The sequence below is a fragment of the Cavia porcellus genome, unplaced genomic scaffold, assembly GCF_034190915.1.
Source record: "Cavia porcellus strain 051 isolate PalLab524CR breed Dunkin Hartley unplaced genomic scaffold, mCavPor4.1 scaffold_3, whole genome shotgun sequence".
NCBI lineage: Eukaryota > Metazoa > Chordata > Mammalia > Rodentia > Caviidae > Cavia > Cavia porcellus.
Window position 1 is genome coordinate 20,165,456 of NW_026947486.1, and position 23,480 is coordinate 20,188,935.

General features: G+C 47.9%; 1 protein-coding gene and 2 pseudogenes across 16 annotated transcripts; 1 reads left to right on the plus strand and 2 right to left on the minus strand.

Annotated features, from left to right (window-relative positions):
- The first annotated feature begins 1,115 nt into the window (after window positions 1-1,115).
- Hdac6 (histone deacetylase 6) lies at window positions 1,116-23,360 on the plus strand. Of its 16 annotated transcripts, none has more exons than XM_003462586.5 (29): window positions 1,116-1,219; window positions 2,284-2,406; window positions 2,489-2,617; window positions 2,729-2,817; window positions 4,943-5,027; window positions 5,120-5,160; window positions 5,955-6,051; window positions 6,177-6,274; window positions 7,473-7,577; window positions 7,705-7,773; window positions 14,471-14,597; window positions 14,698-14,763; window positions 14,856-14,915; window positions 14,993-15,082; window positions 15,510-15,616; window positions 15,701-15,768; window positions 15,986-16,151; window positions 16,229-16,357; window positions 16,546-16,714; window positions 16,933-17,066; window positions 17,496-17,564; window positions 17,684-17,876; window positions 19,290-19,439; window positions 21,203-21,377; window positions 21,500-22,005; window positions 22,085-22,204; window positions 22,332-22,478; window positions 22,578-22,706; window positions 22,935-23,360. In XM_003462586.5, exons 2-29 carry the CDS (start codon window positions 2,314-2,316, stop codon window positions 23,001-23,003), a joined length of 3,480 nt encoding a protein of 1,159 aa, XP_003462634.1. In that variant the 5' UTR covers window positions 1,116-1,219; window positions 2,284-2,313; the 3' UTR covers window positions 23,004-23,360. The 16 variants fall into 16 exon arrangements, 11 of the variants coding, with proteins under 11 accessions (XP_003462634.1, XP_063101876.1, XP_063101877.1 ...); XM_063245807.1 differs by having other exon boundaries at window positions 1,219-1,274; window positions 22,578-22,710; XM_013144327.3 differs by lacking the exon at window positions 1,116-1,219 and adding an exon at window positions 1,250-1,274.
- Window positions 9,722-9,817, minus strand: LOC111754756 (U6 spliceosomal RNA; annotated as a pseudogene).
- LOC111754763 (U6 spliceosomal RNA) lies at window positions 14,105-14,205 on the minus strand (annotated as a pseudogene).
- Window positions 23,361-23,480: the final 120 nt, after the last annotated feature.

The window sequence follows — 23,480 nt, forward strand, 5'->3', positions numbered from 1 at the left end:
TGCCTCTTCTACAGGAACCCTTCCTCTGACCAAACAGGAAAATGAACCTTGCTGAGCCCAATAGTCACACTTGCAATCCCAGCACTTGGGAGGCTGAAGCAGGAGGATCACTGCTAGTTTGGAGCAGTCTGAACTCATAGTGAGACCCTGTCTTCAAAAGGTGCGGGGCACTTGACCCTTTTTAGTGTCATTACTTTGCAGACATCACGACCTCAGAGTATTTTTCAGTAAATATCACTATATGTTGTTTTCGTCAAGTGTAGAGATTTGAAAGTCCTGAGTCTGTGACTCTCTTGCATTAAGACAAAAGTCATGCTTGGGTGGAAAAAGAGTGGAAAGAAAGAAGCTGAAACTGACATTTTCAAGAGGGTCAGAGGGTCTGGCTACTGGGCATCAGAGCTGTCAATCTGTTTATTAGTCAGCAATGCTAAACCCCAGACCGCTTATCTCTCTGGCCCCAGCCTACAGAGGGGTAGGAAATGGTGGAGAATGAGAGAGAGAGATTATGAGGACAAAACGGCCTCCTGCAGTTCTGATATTTAGACACAGGGTGGGAGATGCAGGGGGGTGGGCAAAGGTCAACCCCCTTTACCTCCCAGGTGCCCATGTGCTTTCTACTACAGCTTGAAACCAGAGGCTAGCCAGAGCCATAGGGAGAGCCACCACACATGAGAAATTCCCTTCCCAAGTCCACTCTGGCTTCATACTATTATCATCATTTTTTAGATGAATAAACTAGGCACAGAGCTGTTCACTAACTAGCCATCGGTCACATGGCTAAGACCCATAACCTCAGTTTCCTTATCTGCGAAGCAGCCTTAATAATGGGAACTACCTCACGGAACTGTGGTTTTCACAAATGCCCTTCAGTAATTGCTAACACTACCATTACTCGTCCCTGCAGAGACTTCTTCCACACCACCTTCTACTTTCGCAGCGGGTTAAAAGCTAACATTCGGCGCCTCTTCGGGACCACTGTTATTATTATTGTCACAACGTTTAGCATCATCGCCACGCCTATTGTGGGCACCCACCAGCCGTAGTCCAGGGTCAACCTCGTTTTTTAGCCCAGCCACCAGCCTGCCCGCGCTACGTCATCACTGTGCGCTGCGCCAGAACCCCTGGGAGAAGACGCCCCTTTCTGACGCCTTTGCTTCCTTGCTCACTCTCGAGTCACTGTGGCACGTTACAGTTGGCGTGGGTCCGAAGAGCTCCTAAGGTGACTGGGCAAGGACAAAGGGATGGCAGCTCTAGCAACCAGGACCACAGCGACGGTAGCTGGGATTGGGAAGCGCTTAAGCCACAGTCGGGTCTCGAACAACTGATGCCCGCTTCACGCAGGCTCTGTAAGGCTCGTCACTCGCTGACGAGCAGTTCGGTTTATGAGATCGTGAGAGGTGTGGTCGAAAGAGGAACGCTAGCCAGTGGCAAGGTCCAGGCTGTGGACAGGATCTAGATGGGCACTGAAGAGATCCAGCCCAAGGGAAAAGAGGGGATCTCGCACCCGCGGCCAGACAGGTTGCCAGAAAGTTGGCAGCGCGAGCCAAAGGCGGAGCTTGAAAAAGGGGCTGCGTTCAGTGAGTGGAGCCGGGAGGATTGGCTGGCGTGGACTGGCTGGGCGGGAAGGGGTGGAGGCTGGCTCAGGACTGGCTAAGGGGATCTAATGAAACGCTAGAGATCCGGTCTGGGAAGGGGGTGGGGTCCTGGGGAAGGAAAGGGGTAGTTCCCAGGGGAGCAGGACTGGCTGAGACGCTGGGGGCGGGGTCTGGTGGGGTGGAAGGTAACGGTACGGCCTGATAAGGAGTAGAGTTAGGTGGACGTTAAAGGTGGAGTCGAGGCAAGGGCTAGGTCTGGCTAAGAGAAAGCGTGGGCGATTACCCTGAGATAGGCCGGAAAGGGCAGGCCGGAAGGGATACGGTCTGGGCAAGGTTGAGAGGAATGGCGGGTTCTGGGAATGAGGCTTGGTAGCATGAAGGGCGGTGGTTAGACGCAAGACTGGCTGAGCCTTGGAAGGGACTCAGTAGATCGGTGAAAGGGTATGACGCGAAAGACTCAGGGGAAAGGGGTGGAGCCCAGTGAAATGGGCGGGGCTGGGTGGAAAGGACCCGGTAGACTGAGGCGGCCTCGGAGGGGCGGGGCTCAGAAGGCTGTGAAGATAGTTTAGGGAGGGAGGCTTGCCTAGGGGGCAGGGCCTGGAAGCGGTGGGGGCTTGGAGAAGGGGCTGGAATAGGGGGGTTCCCTGGGCGATCAAGCCCTCACTGCCATCTCCATGTCACCCTTCAGGGTAGTGTCAGAGGCCGAGGTTCCCTGATCATGAGCTCCACTGGCCAGGATTCCACTACAACCAGGCATCGAAGGAGTAGGCACAACCCCCAGTCACCTCTTCACGACTCCAGCGTCACTTCGGTGAGGTCCCCGACCTGCCCTGATGAGAGAGGAGAACTAGCCCGCCCCTCTTGGACTCTGACCGTTTCCCTCTGCTTGGCAGAAGCGAAATACCAAGAAGGGTGCTGTACCCCGCTCCAGCCCCAATCTAGCAGAGGTGAAAAAGAAGGGCAAAATGAAGAAACTCAGCCAAGCAGTGGAAGATGATCTAATCATAGGGTTTCAAGAGCTGGTAAGAGGGGCCCTGGTTTGGGCTCCTGTGATAAATCAAAACCCTGAGGCCCCCATCTTGGACTGTAGAGGTTGCTCCCTTTTCCCTGAGTGGATCTGTGTCTCTCTGCAGGATGTGAATCCTGAGGCCAAGATTGCCGTGGGCACCGGGCTGGTGTTTGATGAGCAGCTAAATGAATTCCACTGCCTCTGGGATGACAGGTGAGACTGAGCCTTCCAGGCTGTCCCCAAATATGCAAATAACACACATTCCCCCACCAAGTAAAAACGAATCTTTTTTTGGGGGGGGGCAGGATGTCCTCAAACTTGAGGCAGTCCTTCTTCCTCAGCCTCCAGAGTGATGGAATTGCATACTTGGACCATCACACAGGCTCAGAACAAATCCTTTCTAAAATCAGCCTGGAGACTGGAAGCAGAGGATTTAGAAAGATGGGGCTCTACTGGGTGTGGTAGCACACTGGCCTGTAATCCAAGTATTTGGGATAGTGAGGCAGGATCACTGCCTTAAGTCTGAGGCCATGGTGAATTACAGAGTGAGACCTTGTCTCAAAAAAAAGAGTGACACTCACACTTAAAAAAGTTCCTCTTGTTTAGCCAACATGTATTTACTGAAGTGTCTACTTATACCAAGTCAGTGGTATAAGGTCCCAAACAAAATGGTCCCTTCTCAGGGAGCTGGCTGGTGAGTGAGTAGAAGGACAGATCACTTAAACAGCCAACAGTAGTAGGAGTATTGTTTTTTTGAGACAGGGTTTCGCTATGTGGCCCAGGCTGGCCCCAAGTCACAGTTCTCCTGCTTCAGCCTCCTGAGTGCTGGGATTATAGGTGTGTACCACCATGCCTAGCAGCATATTTAGTCCTACACTAATATCCAGGATTCCCAGAAGCCTTCCTTGAGAAAGATATTTGTGTGAAAACAGAAGGATTACCCCTCAACTCTGCTTTCAAAAGCATCAGCTATTTTTTTTTTTTTTTTTTTGTACCGGGAATCAAACTCATGACCTTGCGCTTGCTAGGCAGGCACTATGCCATGAGCTATGTCCTCAGCCCTCAGCTAATTTTTTTGCTCTGTGTTCAAAATACATTCAGTGTCTATCCTCTCACTAGTCCTCTGCTTGCAGCCTCTACACAGCAGCCTAAAACACATGTATGGGATGCTGTTCCTTTTCTTAAATTGCTTTCTAGGTAGTATGACTTCATCATCCTAGCCTGTAGGATTCCATATGATCTAGCTCCACATCACCTGTGTGAGCTCAGCAGGCACCCTCCCCCATTCGTTTAACTTCACTTCACGACCCACCCTTGGCTAGCCTGGTACCCTTTTCATTAAGGCCTTTACCCTTTAAACTGATCCCTTTCCAGCTTTTCACATCTCAAGGAGACTATACAAGAAGGAGTTTACCTGAACACTACCATCCCTCCACACATGATCTTAGATATTTTCATAGCCTCTGCCAATGTTTGTTAATCATTATACTCATGTATTTACTGATTAATAGCTATCTTCTTATCCTGACCTAAGAACAACTCATGAGGGCAGAAGACTCATTTGTGGAATGCATACTTACCATTTCTGCAGGAGCTGGGAGTACAGCAGCAAACAAAATAAACAACCCTGCCTTTAGGGTGAGGGGAAAGAAGGAAACAGACAAACAGGAAGCAGATGATGCAGTATTAGAGAGAGCACTAAGGCTGGGGGGAGTAGCAAAGTGCAGTGGAGAAGGTGACACCCACATTTCCATTGAACAGGACAGTCAGAGAAGGCCTCTCGGACTGATGAGCCTTGGAGCCATCTGGGAGAAGCAGCCCTTAGGCCGGAAGGATGGCTGCAATGAATTCTCAGGGCTGGCTAAAGGGAGGTGGATGAGAGCAGGAGGTCCAGCGCAGGTGAAGCAAGGCATGAGACGGGGCAAGTGGTGGGAGACGTAAGCAGGAGGGTGCTGGGCCAGATTGCTTATGGCCTTCTAGATGTAGACTCTGGCTTTTACTCAGAATGGGACAGGAGCCAGGAGAGGGTTTTGAGTAGCCAAGGGCTGTGACCTGATTCAACTTTAACCACTCTCTGGCTGCTGTGTACAGAAAGGATGTTGGAGCAGTGAGGGTGGAGATGAGGGGCCTAGGACATGGTGGGGTGGCCCAGGCTGGAGGCTAGGGTGTCAGCAGTGACAGTGGGAAGGAGAAGGTCAACAGCAGGAGGCAGGGCTGAGCCTCAGCTGTGGGGTGGGCAGCTAAGGCAGGCAGGTGGGCAGACGTAGTGAGAGCAGACAGAGTGCTTCTCGGCGTTCCCATTCTGTGCATCTGTGTGACTGTGTCTCCATCTCTGCAGCTTTCCTGAACGTCCTGAGCGACTCCATGCCATCAAGGAGCAGCTGATGCAGGAAGGCCTCCTGGATCGCTGTGTGTCCTTTCAGGTGAGGCCCCCAGTGGACACTGGGCGGAGGAAGGGAGCTGGGAGGACCAGGCATAGCCTGAGTCTTAGTCCCTCATTCCTCTGTCTCCTCAGGCCCGCTTTGCTGAAAAGGAAGAGCTGATGTTGGTTCACAGGTTAATGCTTGGAGCCTGGCTGGGCTGGACTAACCAAGGCGGGCTGGATGCTCTGGGAAGGAATGTCATAGCCAATGTGGGTGGCCTTGGGCAGGTCACCAAGCCCACCTGAATCTGTGTTACTGCCTGTAATATGAGGGCTGGTACACATAAGTCTCCTCTGGAGGGCTCGATGAATGCTAGGTGCTTCAACCCTGCCCAATAGTTTATCAGCCCAGGATGAACTGTTGTGGGCAGAGTGATCAAGGGGTTCCTTCCAGGGGCCTGCAGAAACCCAGAGGAAGAGGCTTGGAGTGATGTGGCTCAAAGGAAGCTAGTTTGGCAGAGAAAGTAACTGAGCTAACTTCTGAGAGGAGAAAAATAGTCAGTCTGATCAAGTGGAAGGCTGAGGGAGGGAAGGGCCGACAGCTGCAACAGTCCAGCTGAGAGCCTGAAAGGAAAATGTGGCATGACTAGAGCAGGAGAGAAAGGATATTACTGGCAACCAGGTGTAGTGGTACACGCCTATCATCTAAGCACGTTGGAGGCTGAGGCAGGAGGATCATCACAACTTGGACATCATCCTGGCTACGAAGTGAGCTCAAAACCAGCCTAAACTGCATAGTGAGACTCTGTCTCAAAAAAACAAAATACTGGAAGTGAGGTGGGCTAGGGAAGAAACACAGACTGTGTCCTATGTCACAATTGTCCCCTCAGGTTGACAGTAGGGGGAGGCCTGATTTGAGCAAAGGTCTTGGTGTGGGGGGCTCAACTGAGGAGGGGGCAGGGCTCTCATCCCTTATGTGTGTCCCCAGCCTGGAGTTTATTGATCTGATGGAAACGACCCAGTACATGAATGAAGGAGAACTCCGAGTACTAGCAGATACATACGACTCAGTTTATCTGCATCCGGTATGGATGGGCACTGTGGGGTAAAGGAGTGGTGACAATCCTGGGGTTCCTCATCACAGTCCCTACCAAAGCCACCAAGCAGATAGGGCTGCTCTTCTGACTCTCTGGCTCCCCACTGTCTATAGAACTCGTACACTTGTGCCTGCCTGGCCTCAGGCTCTGTCCTCAGGCTTGTGGATGCAGTCTTGGGGGCTGAGATACGGAATGGCATGGCCATCGTCAGGTAGGATCTTTTGGCATTTTACTACTTCCATTTTTAAAAAGTTGTTCTCTCAAGTGTGAAGCATATAGACCTGCAAATTACGTTCATGTAGTATGAGAAGCAGAAGGCACAAAAGAGAATACAATACAAGGTCTGTTTCCCAGTGGGGATTTAGCTCAGTGGCATAATGCTTGCCTAGCAAGTGCAAGATCATGAATTCAATCCCTGGTACAAAAAAAAAAGTAATCTTAATACAAAGTCTGTTTCCTATCCTTGTCTCCCAGGTGTCACTTCCTTTCTTGGGATATAGTTATCAGAACCAATGATTCCTGAGTCTTTCCACAGATAGTCTTATTTAAGGAATAAGTATCATATTCCATTACACTACTTTTAATTTTAATTTTAATTTTTAGACAGGGTCTTGCTATGTAGTTCAGGCTGATCTTGAACTCACTATGTAGTCCAGGCTGGCCTCGAACTCACAGCAATCCTCCTGCCTCAGCCTTCTGAGTGTTGCGATTACAGGCATGTGCCACCACACCCAGCACCATTAGTTCTAAAGTATACAATTTTTCATATGTAGAACATTTTGAAATCCAGATGCATCTAGCAGTGATGTGTCAGAATTTCATTGGGAGCATTTTCTGCTTCTTTGTGGGCTTATAGAATCATAGAACATCTTGTCACAATTGGCTTTCTGGAATTGACAAAATACAGAACATAGAGCCCTTGTCCCTCAACCTCTTTTCTTTAGCTTCTCTAACAGTATGGAGCTTACACTTCAGTGGATACCACTGCATAAATCCACTTTGAATTAACTACTCTCCTACCAATGGGTGCTTAGGTTTGCCCCAGTCATTTGCTGCTTCAAACAAGTGTTACAGCAAATGTGGAGCCACATTTTTAAACAAATTATTTTACCCATTTTGTTATACAGTTTGTGGGCTAAGACCCCACAGCAGAATAACTATGAGAATGTATGCTTGGATAACTTTAATGAACATTATCAAATCTCCTTTGGAGATAAAGCAGTAGATTGGGGGTGGTGGCAGTTTGAGGGTCCTGGTTACTCAGTTCCTGGCAGATTAGTGGCACTGACAAGAAAGAAGTTGGAGGTCTCAGGAGAAGTTAGTGGTCCCAGGATTAGAGAGCAGGGTGAGTCTGTCTCTGTGAAGAGCAAGACCCCGCCCTTAGCTGAAGCCTGTCCCACACCGCCCAGGCCTCCTGGACACCATGCCCAGCACAGTCTTATGGATGGGTATTGCATGTTCAATCACGTGGCTGTGGCTGCCCGCTATGCTCAAAAGAAGCACCGCATCCAGAGGTCAGTGGCATGGGACAGGTGGCAGGTGGGATGGTGGTGGGCTAGAGTGGGCTAGGGTGGGTTACTGTTCCTCCAGATTTTCCTTGGTCCCCTGGGACAGAGCACCCCTCTTTTCTTCTGCTCACAGGGTCCTTATCGTGGATTGGGATGTGCATCATGGTCAAGGAACACAATTCACTTTTGACCAGGACCCCAGGTACACCTCAAGTCCCAACCTAGCTGCTACACTCTGGGATTCTCCCCTATCCCCACCCTCTCAGGCCCAGTCAAAAGGGCTGGGAGGCAAGGAAGGCATTTATCTTCACTGAACAGCCCTGGGACCAGGGTCCTTGCTCCTCCCCTGTGTGTCTGCTGCATCTGCATCTCACTGCATTGAGAGTCCCATTTTACAGATGGAGGGGACTAAACCTTACCCATTCAGAGATCACACAGAAAAGAAACAGGAGAGATTTGGCTGACAAATACTCAGATGTTTCTTCATTCTGAATTGTTTTTCCCTGGTCCTTCTCCTTCATACTGGGTTTTTTTTTTCCTCAAATGTCTTTCCATGCCTTTTGATCTCCTGATTCCTCATCTCTCAGTCTCTTTAAGTCCAGCAGCAGGGAGACAGATTGGGCAGTTCTTAAATACTATTATGTAGGTAAAGAAAACAGATAAAACTAAAAGTCAAGTACATGCAAGAAACAAGTAAATGTGGTGAGTCAGTCATTTAGCAAATTGGCTATGCAGAATTGATTTTGTGTGCGTTGACCTGGATCTGCACTTGATTTCTTCAGAAGAGAAACTTCAGACCATCCCAGGTGGGTGTTTGCCCACCTACTCAGCTGGGAGAGGGCTCTAGAACCCCAGAGCCTCAGCATCTATTTTCTAGAGATTTGCTGAAATCTCTTATCCAGAAACTTTCTCTTGTTTTCCTTCTGGATTGATTTTAGTCTCAGTGCTAGGGATTGAATCCAGAGCTCCTTGCATCCTAGGCAAATGCTTCACCACTGAGCCACATCCCCAGCCTGATATTTTTTTTAAAATTCCTTTACTGATGGGGTGTAGCTCAGTGGTATAATGCATAGTTTATGTCCGAGATCCTGGGTTCCTTTTTCAGCACCAAAAAATTAATAAATGGGTGCAGGTCTGTAATCCCAGTGGTTTAGGAGGCTGAGAAAGGAGCTTTGTGTGTTCAAGGGCTATTTTTTTAAAAAAAATTTTAAGCAAGGATTGGGAATGTAATTTGGCGAGGATTTGGGCTCAGTTCTTATACAGAGAGAAATAAACAACAGGTCTTTACTTCTTTAACTGGAATAAAAGGAGGGCAAGAAGGTAAATCACTGGTATCAAACTACCATTTCACTGGAGATTGGTTGAACTTTTTATTTTTTTTTCTAAACAAGTTCTCACTAAATAGTCCAGTCTGGCCTGGAACTCACTGGGTAGCCCAGGCTGGCCTCAAAGTTGCAGCAGTCCTCCCACCTCATCCTCCCAAGTGCTGCAATTACAAGGGTGCACCTCTACACTTGACAAGTGAATGTATTTTATTTTATTTTACTTTATTTTATTTTTTTATCTTTTTGAGACAGGATCTCACTATGCAGTTTAGGCTGGCCTTCAATTCACTTTGTAGTCCAGGCTGGCCTCAAATTCACAGCAATCTTCCTGCCCCAGCCTTCTGAGTGCTGGGATTATAAACGTGCACCACCATGCTCAGCAGTTGAATGTATTTTTAGATCCCCTTCTGGGCTGGGGTAGTTCAGTAGTAGAGCACTTGCCTAGCATCCATGAGGCCCTGAGTCCTTCACCAGCACTGCAATCAACAAATCAATCGTTTCTCTTCAGATTGTTTTATAAACTTAGTTTCCCTGGGTGCTGCTGCTTTTTTTTTTTTTTTTTTTTTTTTTTTCTTTTTGAGATGGGGTCTTGGTATGCAGTTCAGGCTGGCTTTGAGCTCACTTTGTAGCCCAAGCTGGTCTTGAACTCACAACAATCCTCCTGCCTCAGCCTCCCGAGTGCTAGGATTACAGGCGTGAGCCACCACGCCCAGCTACTACTTCTTTTCTTTGTTGACTCTGGGAGCTTTCTCATGGAGTTAGCTTTCTTTAAATTTTTTATTTCCTTTCTTCTACTGGTAATTTTTTTATATGATGAAGCCAACTAAAAATATAAAACAGTGCATGAATTTATCTTTGCATGGGGCCATGCTAGTCTCTGTATTTTTCCAATTTTACTATATGTGCTACCAAAATGAGCACCCTGGTGATAATATTTATGACCTCCTGTATATTTTTCTTCCTCTAATGGTTACCTTACTAAAAGTGTACAGTCAGTATTTAAATACCAGTGTCAAGCCAGGCATGGTGGTGCATACCTGTAATCCCAGTACTGGGGAGACTGAGGCAGGAGTATCATTTCAAGTTCCAGACCAGCCTGGGCTACAAAGTGAGTTTAAGCCAGCCTAAACTGCTTAGTGAGACCCTGTCTCAATACATACATACATACATACATACATACGTACATACCAGTGTCAAAAATAAAGCTGGGCATGGTGGCACACACTTGTAATCCCAGCAATTGGGAGGCCAAGGTAGGAGAATTTCTGGGAGTTAAAGGCCAGCCTGAACTACATAACAAGATCCTGTCTCATAAAACCTCAAGATATTTTTCTTCATATTTAAGAATTATTTTATGTTAATTGCTTTAAATTTCACAGCTTTGTTATCAACATTAATGACAATATGACTTAAATTTATCTAGATTCATTGATTATCACTATTTTTTACATTCCTTACAAGAGAAGAGGGCTGAGGATATAGCTCAGCGACACAGCACCTGCTTGGCAAGCACAAGGTCCTGAGTTTGATTCTCAGTACCAAAAAAATAGGAGGAAGAAGTAGAGAAATACTGCTCCTTTTCCAGAAAGAAGAAAATCCTTCCTGGAACAAGGCTGATAGATGGGCGGGGTAGACAGATGGACAGATGGGTGATAAATTACTCATTGTTCTTTACCCAGTCAGAATTGAGTCCTCTGCCATGCTTTTAGCTGGAACCTGTTTGTCATGCCTTGCAATGGGAACCTGTGCATCTCGGCCTTTCAGGGAGCATCTGTTCATCCATCTTTTCTGTTAAAATCTACATCATGCTTTTTAGTACCTGTTTGTCAGTCCCTCTGCCCTACTGAGTACTCACTTCCTCACCTGTGAGGTGGAAGTATGGTAGAAGCAGCCTATAAACCAGCGGGGACTGACCTTAGGACAGTGCTAGCCAGCATCCCCGCTCTAGATGCACATATGGATCCAAGTCCCACGCAGCCTTACCCTTGGCCCCTGGTTTCCCGCCTTTTAGAGGAACTGCTGAGCTTCCAGCATGGGCTGAGGCTCTTTGTTTTTTTATTTTTTTGGTTTTTTTTATTTAAAGAGAAAAAAAACAGAAAAAAAGGGTAGAAACAGTACAGAATTTCAGAAAAATAAACAGTAAGAAATCACCAGTCCATAAGTTACATACCGTCATCTTAAAAATAGTTGCTTGAGTTACAAAATTGAAGCATACAAAGTGATATTCAAATAATGACACTGCAAACAGTTCTGCTCAGTGATCCAACAAGAACTTAGTAATATGGTTATCAGTCATACACACTTGTTTTTTATCTTAAAGAGGGTAAGTTTAAACATAACAAAACAGTTTATAAGGAAACAATTTAAAGAAACACAGATTTCAAAGCAATTCCTTCACTGTCTTATCTATTTTCTCTAGTTTTCTTCCAAATAGTTGTCCCCATCTTCAGACACATTGAATATATACTGAACACTATAGAACTAATCAAATCATTACAGGATGATGAAGACTTTTTAGGTCTTCAAGACCTGATTTTGGGGAAGTCAATAATGACTACCATAATGTTTCTCAGTCTCTTCATAGTAGCTGTTTTTATCTTTATGTATGCTGAAATTGAATATAAGAGACTAGACTAATATCACTCTGAACAGTGAATGATAGTATTGCTAGATTTTATATCATAATGCTACAGAATTAGCACTGGGTTTCTTAGTGTCTCTTCTTCAGAGTATCTGTTCATTACATCGTGTATTATCTGTTCTCATAAATAGTTTAGAAATTCTTCCCATGTGTGAATCTCTACATGTATATCAATTCTTTCTGTATTATAGGGAAAAACAGATCAAAACAAGACAACAAAATAAATTCCTAGAAAAACATGAAATGAAAAAGACATATAAGACCACAATATTAGGTGATCTACAGTAGTTACTATGCTTTCTCTTGTTATTTTCAGTAGAATTGTCCATATCATCAGGCATAATATAATTGAACATAACATTACATAGCTATTTTTCACCAAAAACACAACTTTGAAGACATTGTAGGACTTGAAAGCAGTTAATAATCAAAACCAGGGGCTGGGGATTTAGCTCAGTGGCATAAGTGCCTGCCTTGCAAGCAGGCAGTCGTGAGTTCGATCCCTGGTACTGATAAAAACGAAAAAGACCAAAAAAAAAAATCAAAACCAGAATGGATATCTTTTACATCTTGTCATCTTCAGAGTAGTTACCTCTACTCTTAGACTTGATACTATCAAGCATACCAAATTTAAATGAAATCAGTTGAGGCTAAACAGTGGTTTAACAAATCAGCTTCAAATAAGATCAGTCATAGTAAGACAATGTAAGTAATACAGGGTTTCAGTGTAAGTTAATAGGAAATTAAGGATATTTACTGTGGTATAACCTGCTATTTTTGGGTTAGCTGTCTGTGCCCTCAAATCTCATATGAGTAGACAGACCAGAACAAAATATAATCAAAGCAAACAGAGCGATAAGACTACTGTGACTTTTAAATCCTGATACACTATTAACAATGTCCTCTGCCTTCCTTTTTTAGACAGTTCCTTCCTTTTTCCCTTTCTCAGGGTACTTGTATATTTTGTGTCCCACTAGCTCTTAATTAGGGGGCCAACCTGTTATCTATCTGAGTGTTGCTAAACCTTTTTACCCCTGAGCTTGATTTGAGCCGTATTCCTTTACTTACTAAGGTCACAAGGTTTTCCTTCCTTCCAGCTGTGTAGTTCTACACTGCCCAAAAGTGTCATAGCTTTCCAATCTATCTGCAGCTGCTGGACGAGTTGTCCCTATTTCTCTCTGGTTTCCTGTCACATATGGCACGTTTTCTCATGTTTGACTCTCAGTTTATTAACCCTCTTTCAGGTTGAGTGTATTTCCTATTCAGAGCATCTCGATGGATCCTGCCTCCTAATCTACTCAGCCTGTGTTTCTTTTTTTGTTAGTGTATCAGGACTATCTGTATTAAAGATTATAGCTTACTGTCTCTGCCTCATTTCTTCTATTTTATTCTTCTGCTATTATTTGTCCACTTTACTCCTTCATTCCACTGTCTGCCCCATTCATTGAGGCCTCTCTGTCACTGTTGCTGGAATCCTGGTATTTTTTCCTCTGTCTCTCTGGAATGTCCTTCAATATTTTTGTAGGGTTGGGTTGGTGGCCATGAACTCCCACAGTTCCTCCTTGTCTTGGAAATATCTTGTTTCTCCACTAATTTTGAGAGAGAGTTTTTCTGGATGCATCAGTCTTGGTTGGAGATTATTTTCTTTCAGGGCTTGGACTATTTCCCCCCAGGCTCTTCTTGATTTGAGAGTTGTGTTGATAAGTCTGTCGTTATTTTGAAAATTTTCCATTGTAGGTAATCTGCTTCTTTTCTCTGGCTGCTTTTAATATTTTCTTCTTGTGGTGGATTTCTGGAATCTTGATTATTATATGTCTGGCTATAGATCTGTTTTGGTTGTAGGTGGGGCGTGAGGTTCTTTGCAGCTGAGCTGGCTCCCCTAGCCAAAAGCTCTGTCACCTTCATGTGCCTCCAGTGTCACGGGAGTTTCCTTGCTGTTCCTGCGTTGATCACAGAAGCCCTTGGCAGGCAGATAAGATCTAGAGCAGGTGTGTCCAACCTGTGGCTCACTTGTCCTCTTGCCCTCTTTTCTTTAATGTTATAAGTACAAAAAGGGAGATTTATCAGTTATCTACATTAACTATATGTGGCCCAAAACAATTCCTCTTCACTTAGTACAGCCCAGATAGGCCAGGCAATCAATATCCCATAGGTTGGACATGCCTGACTAGAGTCTGCCACAGGATCAGGAGGTCCCAGAGGCTGTGGTAGACCGCATAGCACTTGGGGTCTCAGACTTGATTCCGGAGTTGGGTAGACACCAAAGGGACAGTGCTGTTTGGTGAGGGAAGGCTTCTGATGGGGAACCAAATGAATGAGAAAATGGGTAAATAAATGTAAGAATTAATGAATAGGAAGATAAATTAGTGGAAGAATGGATGTACAAATTAGGCCCTCCTGTGGTGGCATATGCTTGTAATCTCAGTACTCTGGAGGCTGAGGCAGGAGGATTGCAGGTTCAAGCTCAACCTGGGCAACTTAATAACTTAGTGAGATTCTGAATCAAAAATAAAGAATCTTTTATTTCCTTTCTTCTAGTGATAATTTTTTGTATGATGAAGCCAACTAAAAATATAGAACACTGTATGGATTTGTGTATCGTCCTTGCATGGGGGCCATGCTAGTCTCTCTATTTTTCCAATTTTACTGTATGTGCTGACAAAATGATAATATTTATAACCATGTATATAGCTTAGTGTGAGGATCCTGGGTTCAATCCCCATTACTGCAAAAAAAATAAATTGATAGGGAAATAAGAGAAGGGGGAGAGGTTGAATAGGGAAATGAGTGGTTGAGTAAACAACAGCTGTGGGTTGGGAGTGTCCATGCTTCTCCTTCCTCCTCACCTGTTTTTCTTTGCATTGCTAGGGATGAACCTAGGGCCACATGCATCCTAGGTGACTTCTCACCTCATTGTTTTTCTCTGCCCCCAGTGTCCTTTATTTTTCCATCCATCGCTATGAGCAGGGTCGGTTCTGGCCCCACCTTAAGGCCTCTAACTGGTCTACTACAGGTTTTGGCCAAGGTCAAGGCTACACCATCAATGTACCTTGGAATGAGGTCAGTGTCTACCACACTCTGCCCCCAAAGTGAGACCCAGCCCTACCCTCTGCTGTCTTGGGCAGGTAGCTATCCATCCCCATCATGCCTCTGTTCACAGGTGGGGATGCGGGATGCTGACTACATTGCTGCTTTTCTGCACATCCTGCTACCAGTTGCCTTTGAGGTCCTGGGGTCTGGGAAATGTTGGGGTGAGGGACAACAGTAAGGGATGGCTCGTGAGGACAGGTGGTCTCATGTAGTCTGTTCCCCCCTCAGTTCCAGCCTCAGCTGGTCCTAGTAGCTGCTGGATTTGATGCCCTACAAGGGGATCCCAAGGTAAAGCAGGCCTCTGAGGTTGGTGGGTGAGTGAAAGGAGCTGCATAGAGCCAGGCTCACCCTCCCTGTCCCCCCAGGGTGAGATGGCCGCCACTCCAGCAGGGTTTGCCCAGCTAACCCACCTGCTCATGGGTCTGGCAGGAGGCAAGCTGATCCTGTCTCTGGAGGTAAGTGACCTTTATCTCTCGGCCTGTGAACCCTGGAAGGCTTCAGAACACAGCTTTTGGGCTGGAGTGTGGCTCAGTGGTAAAGCATTTGCCTAGTATGCATGCGGCCCTGGGTTTAATCTCCAGCACTACACACATGTGAAGAACAGAGTTTTAAAGTCCACTAGGAGTCCCTGGTCTGGCATCTCCACTTACTAACTGGACAGTGTGACACATGTCACTTCACTTCTTTATGCCTCTGCTTTCTGTACACAAAATGGGGAAAATGTTAATGGTAATCACCTTATGTCACCTTCAGTGAATTAAATGAAGTCACCCTGTGAGTTCCTTGTTGCCTAATATGTAGTATGCACCCTAGTGTTGTTATTGTCATTATCATTCTTCTTGGTAACATCTGGGCCTCTCCTCACCTCACAACTCCTCTAAGGGTGGCTACAACCTCCATTCCCTGGCTGAGGGTGTCAGTGCATCACTCCACATCCTTCTGGGAGATCCTTGCCCCATGCTGGAGTCCCCTGGTGCTCCCTGCCCAAGGTGAGCCTGGAACAAAAGGTCAGGAGGGGCTCCCATTGCTTTCTGGAAGGCATTTCATTGCATTGTCCCCTCCCCTCTCTCCAGTGCCCAGGCTTCAATCTCCTGCACCCTGGAAGCTCTTGAGCCCTTCTGGCAGATTCTTGTGAGACCAGGTAAGAAATGAGGAGTGGGCTTGATTGGGAGTGGCCATGGAGTAAGCCAAGGGGGAGACTTTCAGATCTCCCTCTGACTCAACTCTCCTGGGCCACATTGATGGCGAGTGTCAGGCCTTCTCACCTGGCCCGGGTTTCAGGCCTCCTCTTTATGTTTGGACCACCTGTGTCCTAAGTGTTAGGTGGTGGAGTAGGGCAAATTGACTTGTCCTCGTAGCAGAGACCCCAGAGGAGGACAGTGTGGAGGATGGTGTGCAGGAGATCGAAGAGGAAGGACCTTGGGTGCCCTCCGTGCTGCCAATCCTGACCTGGCCCTTGGCGCAGGCTCGAACTGGGCTCGTTTATGACCAGCGGATGATGAATCACTGCAACGTATGGGACAGGTGTGCAGTGAGAGGGCTGGCCTAAGTTAGAGGGGCTCACTCCCCTCAGCACCGAGACTGACCTCTGCTCCTACTAGCCACCATCCTGAGACACCCCAGCGCATCCTGCGGATCATGCGCCACCTGGAGGAGCTGGGCCTCGCTGGGCGCTGCGTCACCCTGCCTGTGCGGCCCGCCACAGAAGCGGAGTTGCTCACTTGCCACAGGTCAGGTCCCCACCTGGGTGGGTAGCACAGGGTAGGGGCTAGGCTTCTGGGTCAGGCCCTGAACCCCTCCTCCCATGTGTGTGTACTGCCATAGACCCAGGGGCATCCGAGTTCTTGTCACCAGGTTGGGGCTTTCCAGAGCAACAGAGCCTCCTCACTGTTCCCCGGGCTCTTCTCTGTGCCTCCAGTGCTGAGTATGTGGAGCGCCTACGGGCCACTGAGAAGATGAAAACCCGGGAACTGCACCGTGAAGGCGCCAACTTCGACTCCATCTACATCTGCCCCAGCACCTTCACCTGTGCACAGCTTGCTACAGGCGCTGTCTGCTGCCTTGTGGAGGCCGTGCTGTCCGGAGAGGTAGGTTCTGGGCTGGGGGAACAGGGTCCTAAGGGACAGAACAAAAGGGCCACCTGCCACTTTTGATTGCCTAGAGAGAGTTAAGCAGGGCCAGAGGAAAGGGGCAATGGGGAGGCCCCTAGCAGCTGGTGGACAAGTGGGCAAAAGAGAGGGATGAGATGAATGGGGAGCACGTGTAAGGGAAGTGATCCAGTCCTACTCCTCATTGTTCCCCCCAGGTTCTAAATGGTGTTGCTGTGGTGCGCCCCCCAGGGCACCATGCAGAGCAGGATGCTGCGTGTGGTTTCTGCTTTTTCAACTCTGTGGCTGTGGCTGCTCGACATGCCCAGGCCATCAGTGGGCGTACCATGCGGTAAGGACTCCCTGGAGATCCCCAAATCCTGATCCTTGTGGAGACCTTTCCCCTACCTTCCAATCCAATGCTTCCTTGGCAAGCCCATGACATATGACATAGCCACTAAAACTTTTCCAGAAACCACCAGTTGTCCACTTGCCCAGCACCTCCCCAGTAAAGGACCAAGGAGGGGGCCTTGCAGTGGCTCCCCTGCTAGGACTCCTAGATTGTGGCACTCAGGCACTTACAGCCAGGATCTAGGGTCATACCCCTGTTATTTCTCACCCTTAATAGTCATCTCAACAGGATCCAGACCTAGGTCCCTAGGGATTACTCTCAAAATCCCAAGATCCAGCACACATTAATTAACCACCCAGGCTCTCAGGCCCCATTATCCCTGTCCCAGTGGTAAGTGTCCCAGTTACTGAGAAGCTATCTCCTCCCCAGGATCCTGATCGTGGATTGGGACATCCACCATGGTAATGGAACTCAACACATATTTGAGGATGACCCCAGGTGAGGGGCTAGGGCTAGGACTGGGGCCAAGGGTGTGTTCAGGGAGGGGTTGAGCTGTGCTGTGGAGGCCCTTGGACTCCCTAACCAGCCCTGGCTCCCTTTCCATCCCGTCCCATCAGCGTGCTATATGTGTCCCTGCACCGATTTGACCGAGGTACCTTCTTTCCCATGGGGGACGAGGGTGCCAGCAGCCAGGTAGGCAGGGCTGCAGGCACAGGCTTCACTGTCAACGTGGCCTGGAATGGGCCCCGCGTGGGTGATGCTGAGTACCTGGCAGCCTGGCATCGCCTAGTGCTTCCCATTGCCTATGAGGTAAGGCTTGGGATATATGTGACACTCCCGTGTGCACGGTGGCATGTGCCTGCTTCCTTAGCATGTGTAGAGTGAGTGACTGCATTAGACAGCCTGTGGGTGGCTGTGATGATGACTGTTGGGACAAGGATGGCTCAGATGGCCTTTGTATCTGTCTAACTGCACACAAGGTGTCATGTGGCCACCCCCTCTGCATGACATTCTGTGTGTAAGTAACCCCTCTGCTATATGTGTGAGGGCCTTTTGGATGCCCCATAGTGGCCTATGTAGCTTGCTGGATCAGAATTCTGTCTGCTGTCACGAGTACCCATCTGGATTTGAGGGTGGCCGTGAGTGATGCCAACTCTGGAACTGCATGTGTGCAAGGAAGAGCTGGGGGTAGGTGGGTACCCTGTGTGATTCTGTGCAGGGAGCCCTCTTCTTTGCGACAGGTGTAGTTATTGTATGTCACTGGGCACTGCTGTCTCTCACAGCCTGTATGAGATGCTCCGGATATGAGAGGCTGTGTGGGACCTCGATTTCTGTCTGTCCATCTGTCCTGGCTGTTTGTATATGTGTCTCTCTGGCTAGGTGGTGGCCTGGCTGTGATCACCTTCCCTGTGTGGGTGCTGAGGACCAGTGGCATATGTACAAATGACTGTGAAGGCACATACGTGCTACTCTGCAAGCCTGGGAGTAGTGTACACTTTTAGACATGCCTGCGTGTGTGACTGCACAGGTGTCTAGGACTACCTTGTAGTGTGTAGAACCTTGTAGGCCAGTGAGCACTTCCCATAAGTATAACAGTGTGTCCGAGACTTGTGACAGTATGCGAGTGATTGTAACTGTGCAGGGGTGGCTGTGGGTCACTTAATCCTTTGAGAAGCTGAGTATGTATGCATGACTAGTGGCCCATGCAGTTTCATCTATGTGAAACTCATTGTGCTAGTAGTATGTGACCATCTCCTCTGTGTGTGGCACTTGCATTGTCACATGTCTGTGATCAAAATATGCCTCCTTTTGGTACTCTATAGAAAATGCTGTATCATGTATGTGTCCTGTGTTTGACCCTGGGCTGCATATATAAGGCCGTATATGAGGCATCTCTCCATTGCTCATGTCACCATCACTTGACATCTGAGTCTCCGTGTCTCCTTTCTCATGGTTCTGTTGTGGCCCCTCCTGTTCATTTCTAGTGAATCCATGCCTCTGTGTGGTGTGTCCACACTCTGGTGGTCTATGCATGTCCATTTACCCTAGCTCTGAGTCTCTGCTCCTTGTTTCCTCATCTTCTGCTCTTTATTTTCAGGTCCCCAGGGTTATCTCTCCCAGTTTCCAAGTCCCCATCTCTGACTTTCGTCTCTTTGTCTCCATCACTTCCTGCCTCCCAGAGCCTCCCCTCATGCTCACATGTCTCCTTTTTCCTTGCCTTAGTTTAACCCAGAACTGGTGCTGGTCTCAGCTGGCTTTGATGCTGCACGAGGGGACCCATTAGGGGGCTGCCAGGTGTCACCTGAAGGTTATGCCCACCTCACCCACCTGTTGATGGGCCTTGCGAATGGTCGAATTATCCTTGTCCTAGAGGTAACTGTCTTTGGCCCTCTTCCTGTGGTGGGGGCAAGCAGTTTGGAAGAGTTGGCTACATTACTCAGGGTAATTTCCTAAAACTTCCTTCAAATGTTCCCACTTGGGATTGTGGGCACATCCTGGGCATTAATAATGACACTAAGAGCATTAGCCTCTTTAATTGAGCACTGACTATATGTACGGCACTCTTCTCTGCACTTTATATATGTATTTCTAATGTTTACTTGACAAAGAAGCATGAGGAGGTAGGATATGCTTCCTGGTCATGTTCTTCTTCCAAGATCAGGTCAGTTTGGGGCCAGAGATTTAGCTCAGTGGCATAAGTGCCTGACTGGCAAGTGCAAGGTCATGAGTTAAATCCCTAGTACCAAAAAAAAAAAAAAAAAAAAAAAAAAAAAGATCAGGGCAACTAGCTGGCTGTAGTGGCACATGCCTGTAGCCCTAGTACTTGAGAGGCTGAGGCAGGAGGATCACTATGCGTCTGAGGCCAGCCTGGGCTACAGAATGATTTCAAGGTTCAAGGACAGTCTGAACTTCATAGCGAAACCCTGTATCAAAAGACCAAAAAAATTCAGGGCAACTGAGGTACAGAAAGGGGTAAGGACCACCCTGAAGTTGCACATTTAATAATAGCAGAGGCAAGGCTTGAATGCAGGCAAGCGTTCTAGCTTGTTCTATGGATTTGGCTTTTTAATACTACCCGAACTGCCTCTAACAAGTTCTAGGAAAAAGTACATTCGTGGACCTTTTGTACATGACTCAGTACCTCTATCCTTGTGTAGAGATAAGTTTCCTTATCTGTAAGATGGGGCTGGGTAATCATAGCAGAGTGCCTGGCATACTATTAGCACTGCATATGCTGCCTCTTCTTACTGCTATGTGTTGTTCAGATATTAACCCTCTCGGCAAACTTCTGTGCTGCTCTTTTATGGTTGAGGATGGTTAGGTCACTGGGAAATTAACTGGTTTACAAAAGTCTCACTTAAAGTGTGCCTAGGACTGCTTATGGCAGGGTAGGGAGTGGTTAAGAACGTGGGCTGTTTTGTCAGTTGACCCAGGTTTAAACCCTGCTGCTGCCTCTTCAGCTTTTGTGACCTCAGACAAGTCATCTGATCACTCTGAGCCTTACATATAAAAAGATTAGGTACTGGAGTTCCAACAGAATATGAAAAAGTTCAAGATAGGGGATGGTGTAGAGAGAAAGGACCACTTATCCTTATTTTAGTATATGTGCTGCCAAAGTGAGCACAAGACCAGTTGTGCTCACCTATATCTGTACTTGGACAGGGCAGGGCCTTCTGTGTGGGTTCACAGCAGGCTCTTGTGCAGGTCAGGGTGGTGGTTCATAAGCTGTGAGGGATTCCTGCAAAGTGTGAAGTCATTTCTGGATAGCATGAAGGCAGTTCCCTGTGCAAATTGAGCACCTGTGGTCATGAGAGCTAAGTGTGTTAGTATGCATGAAATATATAAAATAGGATCTGGCACATAGCAAGCATATAATACATGTGCACTATTATTAATGTTCTTGTCAGTGTTGTTATCTTGCACTTGACAACACAAACAGTTTACCTTACCAGCACACAGTAAATGCTGCCCATCTTACAAAAGTGGGTTCCACACATTTGTTCCTAATACCACCCTCCACTCAGACTTAGAAGGCCCTAGAATAGGGAGGAAGGACAATTAGGCAGAACATCTAACCTTCCCGATTCCCTGATGAACCCCCACTCCACCTTTCCCTCCCCTTTTCCTTACCAAAGGGTGGCTACAATCTGACATCCATCTCAGAATCCATGGCTGCCTGTACTCATGCACTTCTTGGAGACCTGCCACCTCAGCTGCCTCTGCTGCGGCCTCCACAGTCTGGGGCCCTGGCCTCCATCACTGAGACCATCCAAGTCCATCACAGATACTGGCGCAGCCTACGGGTCACAAGTGAGTGTGTGGGGGGATGACAAAGGGTGATGAGGGGACTATGGAAAGTCGGGCAGGGGCAGGGATTAGAGTCCAAAAGGAGGACAAGATCCACACTCAAGGATCTTGCTCCATGGTTCCAGAGGTAGAAGACAAGGAAGGACTCTCCAGTTCTAAGTCAGTCACCAAGAAGGTGCCCCAGCAAGCCAATCCTGGGTTGGCTAAAGGGATGACCATGCCAAAAGAGAAAGTTCTAGAAGTGGACATGAGGAAGGCAACCTCAGCATTACCTGCAGAAGAGTCCACAGACCAGACTAAACCAGAGGCAGCTAATGTGACGCTCACTCCAGACCAGTCCTCAGAGACAGCCACCAGGAGAGCCGCCCTGGACAAGGCCCCCTCAGAGGAGACTGTGGAAGAAGCCCCAGTGCACCAGGCCACCTCCGAGGCAGCTACAGGGGCAGTAGTGATGCACCCGACTACTTCAGAGGAGGCTGAGGGAGGAGCTGAGCTGATCCAGACTCCTCAAGCCTCATATACAGAAAATCAGTTCCCAGCAGCCTCACCTGTGCTGGGAGCCACAGCTCTGCTGTCCCCCAGTCAGCTGACTGGGGATCCTGGGACCTTGGAACTAGGCGGGGAAGCTCTGGTAAGGCCCACTGCACCCAGGGAAAGGGAAGAAGGGCAAGAATGGGACTTCTCAGATGCATCTTTTCCTGTGTGTCCAGGAGACCCTGGAACCTCAGGCCCTAGAAGAGGAGAGCCTACTAGGAGAGGCAGCTGGAGGTCAGGATGTGGCTGACTTGAAGCTGACACAGAGATTTCAGGACCTTGCTGAAATTAACCAGGTAAGCTCAGGGAAAGGCTGGGCTTATGGTATCTTCTCTTGTTCATTTGTGCCTCCTCACAGGAACATGCAGTGTAGAAACTTTTAAGAGCTGGGGACCTCAGCTTACTCAGTTTCACCCACCCTAGGGCATATTATATGCTGTGACACCACTGCCCTGGTGTCCCCATTTGGTGGCAGTACGTCCCATCCCTGCAGCAAGTCTGGATGTGACCCAACCTTGTGAGGACTGTGGAACATGCCAGGAGAACTGGGTGTGTCTGTCCTGCTATCAGGTACATAGCAGAGGAAGAAAACGGGATGGGAGTATGTGGCCTAGGAGCAAACTGCAGATGGGTACGGAGCCCTGCCTGACATTTAGTCCCCAACCTCAGGTCTACTGCAGTCGTTACATCAACGCTCATATGGTCCGACACCATGAAGCCTCTGGGCACCCGCTGGTCCTCAGCTACGTCGACCTGTCTACCTGGTGTTACCCCTGTCAGGCCTATGTCCACCACCAGGTGGGCCCTGGGCAGACTCATCCTTACCCACACACATGCATACCCTTCTATCCCTGGGGGAAAGGAACCCAAAAGCCTCTGGCAGTTTCCCAGAGATTAGTGCTGTCTGGGGCATTTGGGGCTGGCCAGGAGGTGGGGTGGTTGAGGGCTGGAGTGGGGGTAGCCTCCTGGCTGTGGTAGAGCGGTCCTCACTTCTCTCACCCTGCCCTATTCTTGCCTGTTCCTCAGGATCTCCTAGATGTGAAGAATATCACCCACCAGAAGAAGTTCGGGGAGGACATGCCCCACCCACACTAAGTGTCAGAAGGTCCTCTCTGTTCTCCACCTTCCACCCCAGACAGACCAGCCTTATTTCCTATCATCTATACCTTGGATGAGGGTAGCTTCTGCCCCATCATGAATATCCTTTGCCAGTGGCCCAAGGGTGCTTGTTAAAGTGTAAATACATTTTAAGAGGACTGTGATCATCAATTGTGAATCTACCCCTGTCAACTGCCAGTTCAAGGGACACCACTACTACTTCCCCACAGGAAAGAGGGGCAGCTTGGTGTCCCCAAGAGAGGGCTAAAATCAAAAGGACAACATGGGGAGGGCAGTTACAACTGGCAGTTATGGCAGGGTTGCATATTTAATAAACTTCAAGTTGTTTCAAAACCTGGAGAAAGCCTTTTAACTTTTGAGAATACTGAGACCCCTCCACATCCCTTATCTAGCAGGACTGATAAATAATAAAGGAATGAGGGGTCTTCAACAGATCAGTCTTCTATCCATCCA